This window comes from Amphiprion ocellaris, chromosome 16 (assembly GCF_022539595.1).
Source record: "Amphiprion ocellaris isolate individual 3 ecotype Okinawa chromosome 16, ASM2253959v1, whole genome shotgun sequence".
NCBI lineage: Eukaryota > Metazoa > Chordata > Actinopteri > Pomacentridae > Amphiprion > Amphiprion ocellaris.
In genome coordinates this window covers 5,218,681-5,238,802 of record NC_072781.1, presented here as the reverse complement: position 1 = coordinate 5,238,802, position 20,122 = coordinate 5,218,681, and the positions used below count along the sequence as shown (strand labels likewise).

The following is a 20,122-nucleotide window of genomic DNA, read 5'->3' as shown; positions in this document are numbered from 1 at the left end:
TTTCACCATTTGTCTTGTTTTTGTTTGTTTTTACAGTACAGTACTGTCTGCACTAAGAACAGCATTCTCTGTTTTTTGCACTGTATCATCATGTAGCAATTGTCATTTTGCACTACTGTGTTTATATATTCCCCTCTAGCTTGTAAATATCTGTATATATTATGTTATATTCATTATTATTATTATTATTATTACTACTACTATTTTCTTTCCATATTCATAAGGCGACACCAACAACCGAAACCAAATTTCTTGTAGGTTGTGTATATACTTGGCCATTAAATCTGATTTTGATTAGATGGTTAAAATAACAAACGAAGCATTGCGTGAAACGAATATTACTCTCATGCCTCACGACGGTTTAATTGGAAACTGCAAGTCTAGTAATTTCTAAATAAAAATACTGTATATCACTTAAATTTTGTAGCTCATATGGCAAAACAAATACTATTATTGCTGTTTAAAATGTTAACAATATACCTTAAACTAAGGTTTAAAAAGATAATAAATTGATTGCTAGTTAATAAGTGCTCAGTTCATTTAAATTCTAAATCATGCTCAGCAACAGTTTTTTGCAGGGACTATTTGTTCAGCAAAACTGTTCACACATTGCTGGCTTTTAATCTGGTTATACAGGGTGTTCTTTTTTTTTTTCTAAAGTTGTTTGTGGCCACAAACTATCACTTGTCTAAATTGTAATGGAAGACACGTATACTGAAACCAGGCTAAATTAAATCAAAACCTTTTAAAACCTTGGAAAAAAACCTTCTTTTGCTATTTCAAATTACTGAAGCCATTAGTATTTATTTCATGCAAATAATCACTCTAATTTGCAGTGTTATTATCTCGATTTCTATAAAAAAAAAAAGACAGCAAATATTCAAACTGTGCCACTTTATCTGTTATCTCAATAAAAGATAATATCCTATTTGATCAATAGAAATGCAGTTCTGTGCAGCCAAATTTAATTCTTGTTTTCTCACTGGACCGAATGTTCAAACACCTCCAGCGGTCTGTAAACAGAGAGCAGAAAAACCAGCACTGGCACCGGTGTGGGGAGCAGATGGTGTCAAATGAATGACTAGTACGCTCTAAACATCCTGGGTCTGCAGGGAAAATGGGTCTCAACTGTATCAACACTGAAATGGCCATCATTCAGACATGACAACACCTCCTTCAAAGCATGGAAGTCCTTGGTGGAAATGGTTGGCCTCAGTTCAGAAACAAGGGGATAATAGTTTGCCATGGGACCCATTTGAAATGTGTTTTTAGGATTTTAAAGTGTTTTTTGGCCTTTATATCACTTAAAGAAAATGTATTAACTTCTATAGAGTTGGACATTTAATCATGTCATGGGGTCACAGTTGCCCTGATATCAACAGTAAAGTGGCCACAGTTTTGAAAATATTTCTGTCTTTCCTCACACAAGTCGTACATCACAATTAACCAAATGACCGAAGGGGTTTTGTCAGTCACTCTGTCATCATTATACAACATTTGGACAATGATAACACCACGTCCACTCAGTGTAAGACATACAGATTTCTGGCATTTGTGTGTATTTGGGTTGGGAGAGAGACTGTCAATCCACATCAAGGCCCAGAGGTGGTGAGGTAATACGGCCGTGCCCTGTTTGACTGATGGTTCTGAGCACAGGTCTTGGCAGTTTTGCAGTCATGACTTCATTAACAGGCAAACTTTGCAGCTGAGAACAATGCTCCATATGTACACTGTAATCTCTGAATGTTTTGCAGGCTTGGAGAAAATGACTCAATCATCTATGGCATTGCCAAGTTAAATAAAAAACATAGAATATCGACTTTGAGTAGGATGTTGGTGCAAAATATTTGCTACATAGTTTGGTGCTTAAATTAAGATGACAGACTGCAACACTGAGACAGAACCATGAGATGGCAGCAGCACTTACCGTCGCACTTCTGTCTCGGTAATTTTTTTCGGTCTCCCATCTGGCCTTTGATTGCAAATATACGCATATATCTATCAACTGGGTCTCCATGTGTGATGATATTTAACCAAAAACAAAAGTCAAAATATAAAATATCCACTGGATCCTTGTGGGATTGTGCTTAACATCATGGGAAAACACTTTGCTGTAATAGAGCCTCCATGTGGTGAATGTGAATGGAAAAATGGGAGAAGGATAAACATCCAGAGGTTATTAAAGAAATGGTTTGCAATTCAAATGTAAAAAAAAATGGGAAAGCCAACCGCTGGATGACAAAATATGCTCCTCTGTCCTTTCAACATACTTATGAAGCTCTATTTCATTTCGCAACCTTACATTTGAGCTATGGCGGGTTACAGTAAAGAAAAACAAAGGTTTCTGCACAGTTTCACCGCAGCTGATTTCACATGTACTGAAAGAGGTTCTTGGTCAAAGACCCTCTTTTTTTGTGTGTATCTTGAAGCCGTTTCTGAAATTGTGGTGGTTTTCTGTGGTTCTCATGAGGTCTACTTCATCATCTTCATCCAAAATTCATGTGGTAAACAAAAATCTCTACCAAAAACATTAAGTGTATGCGAGGCTCACATCTGTGGCCACTGCACGGTGGGTCGGATCTCTGCTTGGCTCACACTCCTGTCTCTGAGGTCAGCCTGCACAGCCCCTGGCCCTACAATCACACGACACCACTATCAAGTCCATATGAAGGCAGTAAAATCTAATTTAAACCAGATCCCCATTGGCTTTACGTCTCTTTACTGTGTGTGCATGTGCACGAGTGACGGTTACACGAACTCTGCGCACACACAAAGAAAATATTGTAATATCAGCCTGAGTGCAGTTCTTCTCGAAATACGTGTGTCTGTTGAAAAGAGACGGAAAGAAAATGAGAAAGCCAGCATGCTGAGTGACAAATGAAGGTAAACCCTTTATTTTCTTTTCAGTTTACATCACATAATCAACAAAAACATTCTACAGTACTTTTAAAAGGAGTTTAGGAACAACAATTATACAAATCAGATTTGCTCAGTAAGTCTCTAAATTGCTTAAAATTGCAGTGGAAGGGCCTGACTGAGCAAAAGTCCATACTTAAAAAGAAGACATAAGACGAGAAAGCAGATGAAAACACTACGCCAACTTTTTTTTGTGACCGAACAGTAGTAGCATTGATCGAAGCATTACAGACTATAAGTGAAGACACACACGGAAAACAAAGCACAGCGCTGCTTTTTACAGCTTCTGTACAGTCGTTCCTTTCAAGGCAAAGCCAGACTTTTCCTGGATGTGTGGTGCCACCGGCCTCTGGGCCACTAGGGGAGGGTGTGTCAGTAGAATCCTTCCCTCCTCTGATATAAGGTCCACTGGTGATAAGTAAAACCTAACTCCAGCTCCTGTGGGGTGATTTGTGGAGGGTCAAGGGTCGATCTCCATGGGAACAACGGTGAGGATGGCGTCCTCGTTGCCACGGCGAACGACTACTCGCAAGGTGTTGTCCTTCTTGATGGCGGCGCTGACGTCGGTCGCCGTGGAAATCCTCTGGCCGTTGATCGAGATGATGACGTCGTGCTCTTTGAGGCCACCACTGGAGGACAGAAGAAGAAGAGAATGATTGAGGGCTTGCAACATTTAGTGTATCTCAGCAGAGTGATGTAAAGTTCTGCCGCAGTTCTAGTTTCTAAGGAGGAACATGGGGCTGAACGGTACCTTGACTTGAGGGTTAAGAAGTCCAGCGGTTGCATATCACCTCCCATCACTCTCTACTCTCAGATCCTGTCAGTTCTACTCTGTATACTAACTAATAAATGCAAAAGTGCCCCAAACAACAACAACAAGGACAACAAAATGCTGTTCTGTATGGACTATTTAAGAACTTAAGTCGTGTCTTAAAACAGGGATTTCTGATTGAGGAGATGTAGTCTTCACTTGTTGACCCTTTTTAGTCGATACCTTTACCTTTTTAGTCAGGCTTTTGATTGATTTGATAGATTTTGTTTATTGATTACCCTTATTAGAACTAATTTTATTCATTGATTTCTCTATTTATTCGTCTATTTACATATTTTTGGTCAGTTTATTGTGCAGTTTATTACTTAATTTTTGTCTTTTCTTTTTTGTAATGTTTGACTTCTATTTCCATCTCTATCTATTTCTATGACATTTTGTTGAATTATATTTGATCTATTTATCTATCTTCTTTTATTTCATTTCATCTCATCTGGTGTTTCTTCATTACACATAATAAATAGGCTAGCGTTTCCTCACTTCCTTAATGCCTTTGTATTACTCTGCTGGGGGTGGGGGACTGTTTGTACCGTTTTATTGTATTTTTTTTTTTTTATTGTAAAGCACTGTATTTGTATAGAAAGTGTCGTGTAAATAAAGTTTGACTGACTGACCATTCAACACTGCCCTTTTACAAAAAATCAGTTTTGTTTCTTATTTTTTGTAAACCTTTTCAGTTGGTAGTTAGTTTTCTGAAGATCTATCTGAGAGTTTTGATACATTATTTCTGCAAAGGGCTGCTAGCTCCATCCTTTATCCAGTGTATAAATGCATAATATAGATATACAGAAGAAACTACCATCAAAATCTCACCACAAGGGAACCAACTTCACAAAGAAATCAAACAAGAAATCGACTTCAAGGCCAACTTTGGAAGAAAAGAGAATATTTTGCTGGTTGGTTTCACTTTGCCTTTACAGCTTCAAAGAAAAGGAGAAAAAGACCTTTATCTTATTGTCAACAAATCCAATGGTTGAGATAAAAAGAAAAACAGCAATGAACTCATCCCATGGCAAGTATTATTCCTGCATTTAGAACGTCATACATCTTACTCCTCTATTATTCCACTGTGGTCAGAAAAACAATTAAAAGCACACCAGTGACCCAAACCACTGCACGGACACTGGAGTTTATTTTCAGTTAACAGCAGATTCACTCATTCACTTACTCATTTATTCCAGTTTGAGTAACTTTTTAGGAAATTATTATACTTTCCAAATAGATGAAGATGTCTGAAAATTTACGTGTGCTTCAGACAGTCTTGTCGGTTTAGTTCTTTTCATCAAATGTCTCACTTTTATGACAATTTCCTCCACTCCTAACATGAAGTATTGCTATAATTTCCTCTTCAGGCTTTAGTAGAAAGAATAAAAGCAGCAGGTTTATTTAATGGCCTACAGATGTAATGTCCACAACATATTTAACTCGCACTTTGGTCAGGTTTGTTTCCAGGTCTGCGAGCACGTTGAGAATTAATGTTAACATCTGCAGTAAGAATTTTAATGACGGAGCGATAATGATCCAGAGTGCTACGCAAATAAAAACACGTCGGCCGACTGCACGCCCGCAATGCAGAAAAAACAAACTAATAAAGCCAAAATCATGCACAGGGCGAAGCGGTGAGCAGCAGCGATATCGAGAGCTGAGTCTTAATCAGAGCCACATGTAAACACCGACCACCACACCTTCACTTCACCTCCAGCGTCCCCCTCATTACACTCAGCTGCTGTGACACCTCCAGCACAGCAAATGGAAGGTTTCTCTACAGCAGGGTCAAGGTTTCCAAAGGCCGTAAACAAACACAGATCAAAAAGCGTGAAAGTGCAGCCTGGAAAATAACACGGAGTATAAAAGGAACCGCAGAAATGCTATTATGCAAAATGCCGAGCGATTTGAGCAATGAGTAAACTCTGATGAGGCCTAGCAGGAGAAAGGCCGACCGATCCGGCGTGGGCTGGGTGAGCAGGCGCAGGAAAACCACAGCGCAGAGAGTAACCTCCCCGCATGAGGTTTGAAGGAAATAGCTGACCTCAGCGTCTCCCCCACCCCACCTCTGCTGGAGTTGTGGTAGCGGCTGATTGGAGTGGGCTGCCATTGTGGGAGGAGGGGGGATATTTTCGAGAGCAAGGCACTCCAGGCACGCCGGAGCGAGCCATGAATCTACATCCTAGTAGGACAAGTTGTGTAGGAGGCCGGGTGTGTGTGTGACAGTTAGACAAGGGATTAAATTAGGAAAGGAAATGAAATATACTGTCCCTTTGCATTGAGAGAGCGAAGCAGCGGCTGCATGCAGAGTGTGTGAATTAAGGGCATATGTGTAGCTTTAAGTGCCAAACACAATATCCCATAGCACCTAAGGAGACGACTTCCATTTGCACTTTTCTATAAGTCATGAAGTTACAATCAAGTTAGCTTGCAGGGAGCCAAAGCTTTCAAAACCTTGTGGGCCTAATGTGTTCCTTACGTTGCAGCTGGTGTCTTTGCGATGACCTCCATAACGTAAGCTCCTGAGGTGATGTCAGGGAAGTCACGATGTCGAGTCTTCAGCTCTTTGGCTAAGCTAGCAGTGAAACAAAGGAGAGAAGTTGCAATTTCCAATTTCCACTCGTCTAAGCGTCATACAGAGTTGCAATTCTGCAGATATTTCACTGAAAATCCACATAAAAGTTTGCAACTCACGCTGGGGTGAGAGTCATCATCCTCACACCGATATACTTCTTCTTAGCATCTGTTCTCCCTGCAGACACACAGCAGCACAGTCCAATCATTCATCCTCTCAACTGCTGGCTTTTCTTTCAGTATATGCTAAAGAAATATGACTTTCGATCAAACTGTCTCATTAATCTTGCACTTCTCGCCGCATAGTTTGCACATATGTTCATCTACATGTTCCATCTTGTTTTCCAGTCTACTCATCATTCAGACATTTCATTTAAATCCACATATACGCTGGACTAGAACACAATGTGAGGTAAAGGGTGAAAAGCTGTAAAATACAGAAACAACTTGATGTGTTCTGGCATCTTTTTCTGTGCACTTTATTTGCAATGTCAAAGTTCTGTTAGGTAATGCTGGGCGCAGATTCGTAAAGCTTTAAATGTGCAGAATATATATTAGGACAGCAAATGGAGATGAAAAAAAATAACAAGCCCAGCGCTGAATTATAGCTTCTTTGCTGCACATCCAAATGGGATCTCGGTCCAAGTCTTTTGCCTTTAACGCTTTGTCTTGGTGATTGATTAGAAGCAATAAAATGAAAACATGTGAAGCTGCTTCAGTCAGAGCTCATACCTCTGGACTGTCTGTCGTATGACTCGGCCAGGAACTGTCGGATCTTGTCGGAGGGAATTGCGAAGGAGATGCCGGCCGTCACTTTCAGGGTGTTGATGCCGATCACTTCTCCGTCCTAAAACAACAAACCTCAGCTTAGTGGCTGGTAGCAAACTGTGAATCATCATCTGCATGTTAAGATGTCATGAGAACATAAAAATGGGTTTGGTCTGCCGTCAGGATAAAAAATGGCTCACCAGATTGACCAGAGGCCCTCCAGAGTTGCCGTACTGTGAAGCAGAAGGACATATCACTTGTTATTTGTGTGTTTAAGAAACCAAAATCTAATGGGAAGGAATCTGCATTCACTTACATTGATGATGGCGTCAGTCTGGATGTAGTCCATGTCGGAGTTGCGAAGGCCGAGCTCTCTGCCCCCTCGCTGAGTGGTGCTGACGATTCCTGTAGTAACTGTGTTCTGGAGGGAAAACGGGCTGCCGATGGCAACCACAAACTCCCCTGGTCTCAGGTCTGACGATCGGCCCAGCAACAGAACCGGAAGCTTGGTCTGCAAGTTCAACACACACAGGGACAACACGTTCAAGTTACTACGATCTCGTATGTAAAGAATGTGTCATTTTTTGTGTATTTTTGCCAGAAGCAGCTTTAAGGATAGCAACAGTGTTTGGTCTACCATGGCCTGAACATTGGTGCACACTTTCATTCCCACATTAGGGCAACTTGTATTCCTTTGGGTGATCCCGTCGCTTTTCATTCTGAGATATTTTTAGTTTATGACCAAATATGCTGCAAAACTAATGACTTTCCCATCAGCCTGTGCTTTGCTGTCTCCATGCTAACATGCTAAATTAACCCTCCTGTTGTCCTCATTTATGGGCACCAAAAAATATTGTTTCCAATCCAAAAAATCTGCAAAAAATTCCCCAAATTTCTGAAAATTTGCAAAACCTTCAGGAAGAAAATTCCAATAATTCCTTAAAAGTTTCCCTTAAATTTTTTTTTTAATTCCCCGAATTTGGCAAGAAAATTCTTGTAAATATTTTCAAAAAATGAGTAAAAATCTTCCAAAAAAAAATCCTAAAAATATCTAGTGATTCCTTATATATCAGTAAAATTTCTATTATTTTCTTTAAGAACATTCACAAAAAAAATCAACATTCATTTTTTTTGTGTGAATGTTCTTAAGAAACATTTTTAACATTTCTTTTTTTCCCACCAAAAAATGTCCAAAGATTTCCCAAAAATGTTGAAAATGTGGACATCAGAAGTTTCACTGTGATTTTTTTTTTTTTTTTTTTTCCACATTTTCAAACTTTAGAACGGGTCAATTTTGACCCGCAGGATGACATAAGAGTTAATGCTGCAAACCTCTTAAACATCAGCACATCAGCAACATTTACATTCAATGTGCTGCTTCACAAAGCTGCTAGCTTGGCTGCAGGCTGTTATTCTCATTAATGTTCCAGAAAAATACAGATATTTTCCAGCTATTTTTTGTAAAGTGACACATTTCATGGAAGAAACCTGCAAAAACCAGAATAATAAATCACTAGTCTATGTGAGAAAAGGTGAACTAAGGACAATTACAACTGAATGTTTGAAGTCTGAAAAAAGCTTAATTACATCCCAATATTCCAAAGAATGTTTCAAGTAGCGAAAGGGTGTTATTATGGTATGGCAAGGTAAATATGATTATGTCTTAAGGAACACTGGCACATGTTAGCTTAGTCTCAAAGGATTTCAGAGTAAGAATAACTCCAATGACAGCGTGCATTTATCGGAAATCCCCACCATTACAACACTTCCAGCGGAATAGTTGGTGTATATAGAAAAACGACATGTAAAGTGGTACAAGCAAACTACTGTGGACATTTCATGTTAATTCAACACAAGCATTTTGAAATTAAATCATATTTCATCTGCTAGTACAATGTGGTCTACATAAAATGTGATACTGGTGTGGAAATAAGTGACCACATTTGGCTTTATATTTATTAATACAGTTCATCTCTTTTGTTTCAGATTCATATAAATGTGGAATTTGGGGACTGAATATTAAAAGTTATACTGTTTTTTCAACTTTCCTACCCAGCAGGCCTCTAAAAGAAAATCACAAGTTCAGTGTTGCTCCAGCTACATTTACTCTGCTGAGCTTTACAGGCTTCTTGTGATTATGTGTTTTATGAGTGGACAGTAGGAAAATAATTACAGCTAAACCGCAGCTCTTTTAAACACCGCCCACTCGATGCTGCATGGCAGGGCTCCCACACAAAAACAATTACTGCCTTACGGCCGCAGGGAGAAGCGACGTCGACGCCAAACAACTCCAAATACTAATAATCAAGATCAAATGCATGTTTGTTGGACTGAAAGTGTAGCCCAGCTGACAAATCATTCCTAATGGTGAATGGGAGCCAACAGACCACAGATGCTGGAAAACTGACTGATATGCAGTAAATAATGACTACCTTAAAGCTCTGGTTGGGAATGTTACACTGGGCAGTGGAAACCAGGCTACTGAGACAGACAGAGAGGATATATTTATCCATCCGCAGTGACAGTTTCCTTCTCTGAATGAAATCATCAGCCCACAGTCAAAGCTCACAAACCGCCACATCACGCTGAGTCTGTGCACAGGCTGTACCCAACGACCAGACGGCACACGAGCACTATCTTTGAAGGAAAAAAAAAAAAAAAAGAGGATCTGTCCCAAGTGCTGTGTATCCATTTTGTTTACACTGGGTTATAAATAGGAGCCAGAGGAGGCTGCAAGGTAACCGAGACAGCAACACAAGTTGGCACACACAGACAAAAGGATCTATGTGAAGCATGTAGTCCAATCACAAAGTAAATCACTCTCAGTCATAAATCACGCTGCCTGTGCTGCATATTTATGGCTGTTGGCAGATTTAGTCTCCATAAACAGACAGTAGATGCCTGATTCTTTAAGTACTTGAAGTGAAAATTGGTTTATTGGGAAACATCTAGGGCAGGGGTGTCAAACTCATTCTAGTTCAGGGGCCACATTCAGCCCAATTTGATCTCAAGTGGGCTGGACCAGTTAAATCACTGCGTAATAACCTGTAAATAACCACAACTCCAAATTCTTTTCCTTTGCTTTGATGCAAAAACATATATTCTGAAAATGTTCCCATTTAAGGAATTATCTTTTTACAAAACATTATGAACAACCTGAAATTTCTTCAGAAAAATAAATTCATTTTTAACAACATTATGCCTCAGATTATCACATTACACATTACAACGTATAGATCACAGTGTTTCTACAAAGGAACAAAACATTTAGTCTCAGGTATCTGGAACTGAACGATATAGTATTTTACTTTATGATCAAAATGACAAAAGTCAGACAAAAAGACATAAACAAGACAAAATATTACAAAAATTAAACTCAAAATGACAAAAATTGCGACAAACAATACAAAACCAAACAAAAAAGACAAAAATTGGACAAAAAGTTACAAAATGACAATAAAAGTAGACAAACAACACAAGCGAGACAAAAAAAAACCACAAAATGCCAAAAATGATGTACAAAACAATGAATAAAGCAAAACACAAAATTACAAAAATAAGACAAAAAACACAAGTAAGACAAAACAGAAACACCAAACAACAAAAACAAGGAACAAAAGGACAAAAACATGAGACAAATGATAAAAATCAGACCAAAAAAAAAGACAAAAACAAGGCAAAATATTACAAAAATGAGACACAAAACAACAAAAGAACAATGAACAATCTAGTATTTTACTTTTTGATCAAAACAACTTGTCATGGTCTAGAAATTATTTTAAATTTATAATTTTACAAATGTACAATCTGCAGTTAGCGTCTTCTGTCATTTTTACACTTTACAAAGTCGTCCTGAGGCCCGGATTGGACCCTCTGGAGGGCCGGTTTTGGCCCGCGGGCCGCATGTTTGACACCCCTGATCTAGGGCATACGTCTGATTCAGCGTCAGTGTGTTGAACGTCGCTGTGAACGATCTTGACCCCGGAGGTGAAGTTATTATTAGAAGACGGCAAAGATAGTGATAGCCAGTAACTGAGGATAAGAACCTTTACCTCACATGCACACACCAACACGGATACGCAAACACAAACTGGGCTGCAACTGACACGAATGTCTGAGGCCGTGTTCCTGATTCCTGCGGGCTTCTTATTAACATTGCGGGGATGTTGCAAGGGAAACATGGCAGGCAGAGGATACAGGAAACAAGCATTTGGCACACGCTTTCACACACAAACAGACACCTGACACAGGAGTAGCAGTGTGTATAATCAGCCCCGCTCGCCTTCTCCCGTCACACTCCATGCGAGATAAGAGTCTAACCAGATGGAGAGGGGAAGCAGCTGAGAGAGAGAGAGGGAGGACGTCAGGTGGATGCGAGTCTCTGCCAAGACATTCGGGACTCGGCCGCTGCCCGTCACCATGATTATGATAACAGTTAGTGATACTGGTGGTGCCATGGCGACTGTTGCTATCAGGTGAAAATGCCAGGTTTGAGGAATCCTCACACGGTTGGAAAGCTGCTTGTAACCCCGACTCACCCACACAAAGTCACACTGCATTCAGAAAAACCGTGCACATGACACGCAAAACGCAGCAATCCTCCGCCAAGCAAACAGCGTCTGGGTGAGAGGGCAGAACAAACATTAAACATGCACACTCCCCAACATTTTGCAAGACCCCGCGCTTACATATCACTTACTAATTTTTACTAGTCAGCAATCTGGAATGACTGGTGGAAAATCACCTCGCCATGTGAACACGCCTTTCCTGACCACCAAAGTGATTCATCCTGCTATTTCAGAGGAAGGTTAACATCCACTGGTGCTTCACCCAAAGACACTATACTGGAGGCACACTTAAAGGAAGGAGGCAAGGTGAAGCAAACACCACAAACCACAGGAAGAGCGTCTGAGAATGTGAGATGAATAACTCACATATGATGTTACGTTGATGCATGCAGAAAACCAGCTCATGACCCCAAAAAGTATTTTTAGTTAAAAAAAAAAAAAAAAAAAAAGCAGCAGTTTGAAAACATATCAGAGAAAATAACTCACATCCCCTGTGTATTTTTGAAAAAGTCTGATCTGATGTAGTGTGAGGATAGCATCTTGTTTCTGAAAATGAGAGGTTCTTGTTTTGTTAGGCTGGAGACGGCCTCACATCGATGATAGTGGAGATTATTCTCTTTCATGTCTGGAAGGAAGCCATGTTTACCACGTTCTTAAGATAAGGACTGACAGAGGGAGCGAGGACTGAAGAGCTTTGTTTGCTTTGACCAAAGACGTCAGGGGACACGTGCTGAGAAAAATTCCAACTTTTTTCTACCTTCTTAATTTCAATTCAGCTTCCAGACAGATTTTGTAACAACGTGGCGAAGGGACAATCAGATGGATAAGCTAACGGACAAACAGATCACTTTGAAAATAGCCGCAGAGTTACTGTAGAGATTTATCATTGTTTAATGTTACAGCCTCGGCCGTTTGGAGCCTCATTTAAAAGCCATTACACTAACTACTGTTTTATGACCGGACCAGGTGCAAACTTTAACTCCAGTCAAAGCCGGGATGGACGGTGGTTTCATAGTTTCTGAGGCACACATGAACACACAGGGAAGCAGGAGGCCGAAAACTGAAGTCTGTAAATTAAAACCCACACACCTGGCACTGCTTAGATATACAGCCAGACCACTTTAAAATACACAAATTCAGACAGAGAAGCTTTGGTTGGGTCAGCGCTGCATATAAGCGCAAGTGCAGTCGCTTAAGCTCGCGTGTTTCTTTAATGACTTCAAAGCAGGAGACCAGTTCTACCGTGCAAATTTCACAAGCACAATAAGGTATAGGGTGTTGCTGCTGAGGTCTGAACTTGTGCCCTGGAGGTTGTGCTAATGCAGATAAAAAATGGGGCAGGATTCAGCACGCAGTACATAACATCAAGACTGAGGATCAGAAGATCAGGCTGAGGGGGTTGGAAAGAGGGGATTCCGACTGTGTTTGTCTGAATGCTTGTAAGGCATGTAACGGACTCATTCATGTGTGCATGACTGCCTGTTTGTGCATGTTTAGAATGATGAAAAATCTTAATATGTAGGTGAATGTTTTAACTATGACTTCAGGAAATATCACAGAGGTATGCATAAATCAAAGCAAATGCATGAAGAATGTCTCGCTTTGTAGATGTCCAAATCACGCTGGGTAAAACCATATCCTTGCTGACACTAGTACGGGAAACCACTATGGCTTCCATATGTTGTTGAGAAGGTTTTCTGGTCTGTCTAAGAGCAAACATATGCCTGCGAGCTTCGTGTGTTACGTTTCACTCTGTGTAGCTTTGCATGAAAGCTCACGAGGGCTCGAGGGCGTCTCAGTTCTGGCCAGACACCACAAAACTTTGAACTGCACAAATCACAATGATGAGGAGATGAGGTGTAATTGCCAAAGGTCTCATTTGCTTCAGGGAGACTATATGGGCTTCATTTCTCTTTTACCATAAGTATTAGGTCATGCTTTTATTTATATGGTGCTAAAAATGTTCAACAGTGCTCAGAAAGGGCCAGTGACCTCTTCAGGTTTGACCCAACCTCTTGGCTGATGTGTGTTGGGATAAGCTTTCAGCATACAAGGTTTAGAAAACGAGTCAACAAGTACATTGGTAATAACCAGAAAAATCTGGCTGTACCCCAAAACTGTTGCACTTCAATGTTCAGCTTTATGTTGTGGGAGCTCCATGGTTAGGGTTCGGTTAAAAAATGACTTGGTTAGGTTTAGGAGAAGTGCTTTATGAATAGCGTCTTTGTCAATTCATAACAATTTTTTTTGCAGATGTGGCTTTCTTTGGCTTGATTGGGCTGTGACCTTCAGTGCACATTGATGAGAAAATGATGGATGAGAATCAGCACCTCCAAGTCTGAGGCTATGGTCAGTTGAAGTACAAGTTTTAGTATCTTGGAAAATCTTCACAAGTGATGGAAAATGGAGCATGAGACGGTCAGACGGGTTGGTGGCGTTGTACTTGACCATTGTGGTGACGAGGGTGCCAAGCTGGAAGTTGAATCTCTAGATTTACCAGTCGGTCTTTGTTCCAACTCTCACCAACGGTCATGGGCTCTGCGTAGCAACCGAAAGAATTAGAATGCAGATGCAAGCAGTCAAAAGGGGTTTCCTCTGTAGGATAGATGGACTCAGCCTTAGAGACAGTACAAGAAACTCGGACATCAAGTAGTCTTGAAGTAGTCACAGCTCGTTCAGGTATCTGATTAGGGTCACTCCAGGGCGACTTCCTTTGAAGGTTTTCTGAGCAGGTCCAACTGGCAGAAGACCAAATGTTAAACCAAGAACTCACTGGATGGATTATATATCTCATCTGGCCCGGGAATGCCTTGGAATCCACAAGGATGATGGATTGCTTAGCCTGCTGCCACCAAAACGTGATCCTGGATCATCACAACAGGATGGATGGATGGATGGATGGATGGATGGAAATGGTCATAGTTAAAATAAATGAACACGGATTGATTTGAAACAGGAAAGGTTGTTAGATTTTCTTTGTATTTCTTGTATCCATCCACGAACATGTCCTGCTTATAAAGACTTTATCAACACCATCTTACATCCTCCTTTGCTCTCATCATAAGACAGCAGCTGGATCCCTCCTTTACTTTAATATAAAGGTGTTGCTTTAAGGCACTCGCTGAAATGATTATTTTTTCTTAGGTGGACAGTTTCCATCTAGTTTGAAATTGATAGATTTTTCACCGGCTGCTCTGTGCCTGCAGACATAATCATGGCAAAAAGTGAAACCTGTGCTAGGTAATACTAACTCCTATAGGTTTTATATGTCTAGGCTAGCTAATATGTGGTCTAGACTATTCTTTATATGGTTGGGGAGCACACTGGAATCTCCTCAATCAAATACCAGTGTTCCAGTTTAGAAACCAGAGGTTTATAATCCTGCATGTATGTGTTGCACTTTCCTAAAGCCGACACCCAAACTGTGGGGTATACATGACAATAAAGGAGTTAGTAGATAATAAAAGGCACTGCTTGCTGAAGGGTGTCTTTTCACATAATTACTAAACATTTGCTTATTTAAGTCTAGTAGTGTCTACATATGGAGAAAGTTTTGAAGGAATTTGTACAGGGTTTGAGATATCAGCCTCTAAAAATACAATAGAAATGAATAGAATTTAATTCATGGCTACTAGGACTTTCAAACATGTTCAAATGATCAAAAGCAACATATTTTTTCAGCCTTAACATCCACAGTTTTAAGAGACATAATTTCTTAAGTAGGGGGTATTTCTAACAGCCACAGTGAGATCTTTGGATCAGTAAACTTCTTTGTGGAAAGACATATTGACGCTGATGATGGAGTGTCACAAACTAGGCCAAATAAAATATAAAATAGTGTCTTTTGATCTAATGTCACTGACTCAGTTTTCACAAACTTACATCAGCAGTTGTCACAGACTTACATAGCCAAAAGACGTATGATAACCTTGTCTCATTTCGGGCAAAAATGAAAATAACAGACAATCAGGGTTATCTCAAATATGCTGTTGTTTATCAACCATGTGATTATAGCCGTGGTTGATCTGAAAGTTTGCTTTCATTCCTCATATGCGTCTAAAGTAACGTCACTGACTGGTAAACCAACAGTTCCGGGCAACGCAGCTGCCTGTCCAGCGGGCCTGGAAAACAATTATGCAGCCAAAAAATAGGCCAAGAGAAACTATATCAGTGTGAAACTCTGTGTGTGTGTGAGCCTGTTTTCTTTGGCTTGTTTCCAAACCGACTGCATCGCTAAGCATGGGAGCCATTTTAGTTGCAGGGGCAATAGATGAAGGAGAAAGGATAGGTCAGGAAGGGAGGAGGATGTGATTCATTTCCCCTCTGCGTGTCTCTGAAGGACGACAGGCAGCGTCTTTCCACCGACAGTGGAGCGTGTCTTCCACGTCTCTTCGTCTTGAACACACGCAAGATTTGAATAATTAATCGCAAATTTGGTTTTGTTGGTCAATAATGTTCATTTGGGATCAAAGATGAAAAGTCTCCTGCGGAAACATTTAGTCAGTGTTGCTGATGGAGAGATAAATGCCTGAACACATGGTTGCATGGAGGCACATTCCTCCTCTTCCCGCTCTGCACATAAACACACACACACACACACACACACACACACACACACACACATACATACATATTCCAATAATAGTCCAGTCCAAACCAGAACCAGGCAAATTTCCCAGAGAGAATGGTTTAAGACTCTTAATACTAGGTGATGGGTAACACAAACAGTGCCATTGTTTCAGTGGGGGGGGGGGACCACATGGGAAACATGAGGCTCCCCCTGCCACAACACAACATTTGTAAAGCTGATTTTAGCACGAGGGTTAAGTTAATGACTCATTTACTGGAGTTGCATCTAACAGTTTTAGGTGTATTTAAGTCTTTCTTGAGCCATCTTATCTTCACACTGCTTTCTTTCCATCTTAGCGCAGCATCCAATTTACAGTGATAATGATGGCAGATTTACCACTCAACGTTTGCAGGAATGTTTGAAGCGGTGAGTCCTTGATTTTAGGCAGAAGTAGAAAAAAGGAGCGTCTCGTTTAGTCTGCAAATGTCAAATTGCGAGATGAAATCACTGCTGTTACTTGCAGATTTAAGAAGCTGCTAACTTATGTGTGGCGCAAAGGCTTCATGAGATGAAGAGATTACAATAAAACAAAAATGCAAAAGGTTCTAAAACATCAATTTCACAGCTACATGATATCACACGAAATCTGCATGTCTGAAGCAAAAATGAGAACTGGCACTAGTTAATGATTTATGAAAAAGACATTTAGATAAAACCGTAGCTCTGTCTTGTATTGCACTACAGTATACGATGCAGTGTTATGAGGAGGACTGCTCTCACATCATTATTTAAATCTAAAATAACACTGTTTCAATGGTTACTAGAGGAAAACATGCTGGACAACAACTGACTCTTAACCCTAAAACATAATGGCAGATTTGAAAGGTATGTCGTCTTTACAAAATTGCCAGAATTACAAACAGAAGGTGTAAAACCTGAAAGAAATCAATACATTTTCAACTTACACATAGTCTTTGAACTACTCATCTGTGACATCCTGTTTGGTCAGGAAACTTCACTGAATCTAAGCTTAAAATTGTGATATTTTGTCGATAGGCTGAACTGCAGGCCGTGTTAATCAAGAGCAGATAGGAGAAAAGTAAGGAAACAATTAAAAACATAAGTAGTAAAATATCAATAATATGTAGAATCACAATTTTGCCCCAGTATCGGTAACACCTGTGGGCACAAGGAATTACATTGTACATGTTGATTCTAGGTGTAAATTTTTTTTTATAATAATAAAAAAAATTATCAAAAAATTAGAGGTGATCTAACGAAACATAACACGTTCATTGACATTAGGTAAATATCGAACTGAACAATAAGCATTGAAACCTTAACAACAATATCGGTCCGTTACAATATTCTGTTATCTTCTTGTAAAATGATTCATACGTGCATGAAAGTCATTGGTATTCATGACTTTTCCAAAGAACTGATTGATATTATGATGCAAGTAACAGCTTTGTTTACATTTTCGCGGGAGTTTCAACTTACAGCGAAAATTGACTTACGTAGGAGCAGAACTCCGGCGTTAGTCGAGAATCCCCTGTATTTCTAAAGAAGAATAAGGATTGGATCATTAGGTTTTAGGTGGGACTTTATGGGCAGTGTTGCCAACTTGGCAACTTTCTTGCTAAATCTGGCGACTTTTCAAAGTCTCCTGGCGACTTTTTTTGTCAAAAGCGACTAGTGACAAATCAAGAGTAGTGACATGAAAGCTCGGATCATTCTGCAGTTACTGTCCTCAACGAGCAGCAGGTGGCGCTGTGAGCTCCTCCCCTTCACAAAGCACAGGCGGTCAGTCCAGTAACCCTGCAGCATCCCACTGTCTGATTAGAGGAAACCCACATCACTCCACAGTCAGACAACAGAAGTCGCTGCAGTTCCCATCCTGGCTTAAATTAAAATGTTTCTTCACTGTCATACTAAAATAAATCACTGCATTTAGCCTCTAGTTCAAAAACATATTTTGGGTGTTTTATACTAATTTTTTGTCTCTCCCACTACGTTATTCTTCTCTCCTACAACATTCATTACAATGGAAACAGGAAAATATGCAAATTAGGCGATGACGTTATCTAGCGACTTCTAGCGACTTTTAGGACAGTCAATAGCTACTTGTCTTACCGAGGAGTTGGCAACACTGTTTATGGGCATTGCTACGTTACACTGTCACCTTACTGGGAGAAAATATGTTTTTCCAAATGTAGCTGAGAATGCAGATTAGCTATATGGGAAGGTCATTTTTAGGAGACAGGGTTGCTTGTTCATCTCAAATCATCATCTCTCTATTAATGACTTCTGATGCTTTCCAAATGTCTAGCAAACATTTAATTTCATCATGAAATCAGACGTATTCTTTAGTTTTGGCCTTGTCATGTTATCATCAGTGGTACTTCCTGACTTTGGTAGAGCTAACTTTCATACCTGGTGCATATCTAAGCAAAGTATGTATGATCAGTGCCCTCTTCCAAATGGACCCATGTCAGGGTGAAGTAAAGTATGCAATATTTACATTTATCAAATCTACGGGACTACCAAACATGGAAAAACTGTTAAGCTGCAGGTGAACAAAGCCAAGCTGCATCTGCATTATCAATAAGCACCCAACCCTGTAATATGACTGTGCAGGCCAGTGCCATAAAATGATATATGCGAATCCGTGAAATGACCCTGAAGATTCTCTGCACAGTAAACTAAAGACAATCCATGACAATGCAGTGGCTTCCAAGTCTGCGGGGCTCAATATCAGTCAGCATGAATAAATAAACTTCCTTCCAAGGCAGCAGGCCTTTAAATCAGAGTGAATCCTTCCAGATAAACATGAGCACGTCTCACATGAGGACGAGGGGACTTTAAAAACCGGCAGTTCCATCTTTATTGTGCTGTTGGCACATCACACCGCGACTCATTCGCTTATTAGCTCACATAGTCCTCCAGACATATGGATCCATTTTCCAGGCCTTGACCACATCACCCCTTTATACTTTCTTTCTCTCTTCCCCCCCATACTCTCTTCACAGGAACAAGTGAGCACAGCACTTTTTCCCCCTTCCCTTCCCCTTCTGAAGTTCCAGCTGCTGTAGACGGACTAATGTGTTCCCCAGAGCTGAGGGGTAGACCACAGCCTCAGGAACCGACTGGGCTTTGCTACCAGTAAACTCCAGTTTCTCATAGAAAGAGGAAAGAGAAAGAAGAGAGAAGAAGCAAGTCCGGGGAAACTTAACTTCAAACTTTCTCACCCATAAACAATTGTGCCATTGGATAATTTTATTGATTATCTTTGGCTGTGTCTCTGCCGACGTTGGCAGTTTTTATTTAGCTGAGAGAAGGCGACAGGGAGTAAAGTAAGAAGCAGAGGGTGGAGGCAAACAAATGATGGAGAGGAGATTGGAAGATGAATTTAGAGATACAGTCAGTAGCACATTTAGTAATTTTGTTACAGAATAGTCAAGTTCGTGTTTGTGGACAGAGATTTTTATGAAAACTCTAATCTGAAAAGCTGGCAGAAATAAACAAAACTGAAATTTGTGGGCCCACTTAACTTTCACCAAACAAACATTTTCAGAATTTATTAATTTACAAGTATTTTCCCAATTCTTATTAATCATTTGGCCTCTATAACATCAACTGTCAATTGTAATTTTTCTGAAAATATTATCTAAAACCCCCAAATTTCTACTTACAGATGTGTTAAAATGAGAAAATGTCATATTGCGAAGCTTCAGTGTGAGAACATTTTGATATTTTTACTTAAAACTTTACTTTAATATTTGATTAATTGCCAAAACACTTTTGTGCTGATGAACTATCTATTAATTGACAACTTTTTGCAGCTGTAGTCTCAGCTATGTACTATTAATGCAGTCAAAGTCCATATACTATATATACTATATACTGTAATAT

General features: G+C 39.9%; 1 protein-coding gene across 1 annotated transcript in view; it reads right to left on the bottom strand.

The window, feature by feature from the left end:
* Nucleotides 1-2,866: 2,866 nt before the first annotated feature.
* The window catches only part of LOC111569397 (serine protease HTRA1A), a 28,772-nt gene continuing 11,516 nt past the window's right edge, over nt 2,867-20,122 (bottom strand). Inside the window, exons 4-9 of the mRNA XM_023271484.3 lie at nt 7,389-7,583; nt 7,273-7,305; nt 7,037-7,151; nt 6,425-6,482; nt 6,210-6,305; nt 2,867-3,545 (exon numbers count right to left, since the gene is read on the bottom strand). Coding sequence (XP_023127252.1) covers nt 3,377-3,545; nt 6,210-6,305; nt 6,425-6,482; nt 7,037-7,151; nt 7,273-7,305; nt 7,389-7,583 — 666 coding nt within the window. The 3' untranslated portion in view covers nt 2,867-3,376. The remainder of the gene's footprint in view (nt 3,546-6,209; nt 6,306-6,424; nt 6,483-7,036; nt 7,152-7,272; nt 7,306-7,388; nt 7,584-20,122) is intronic.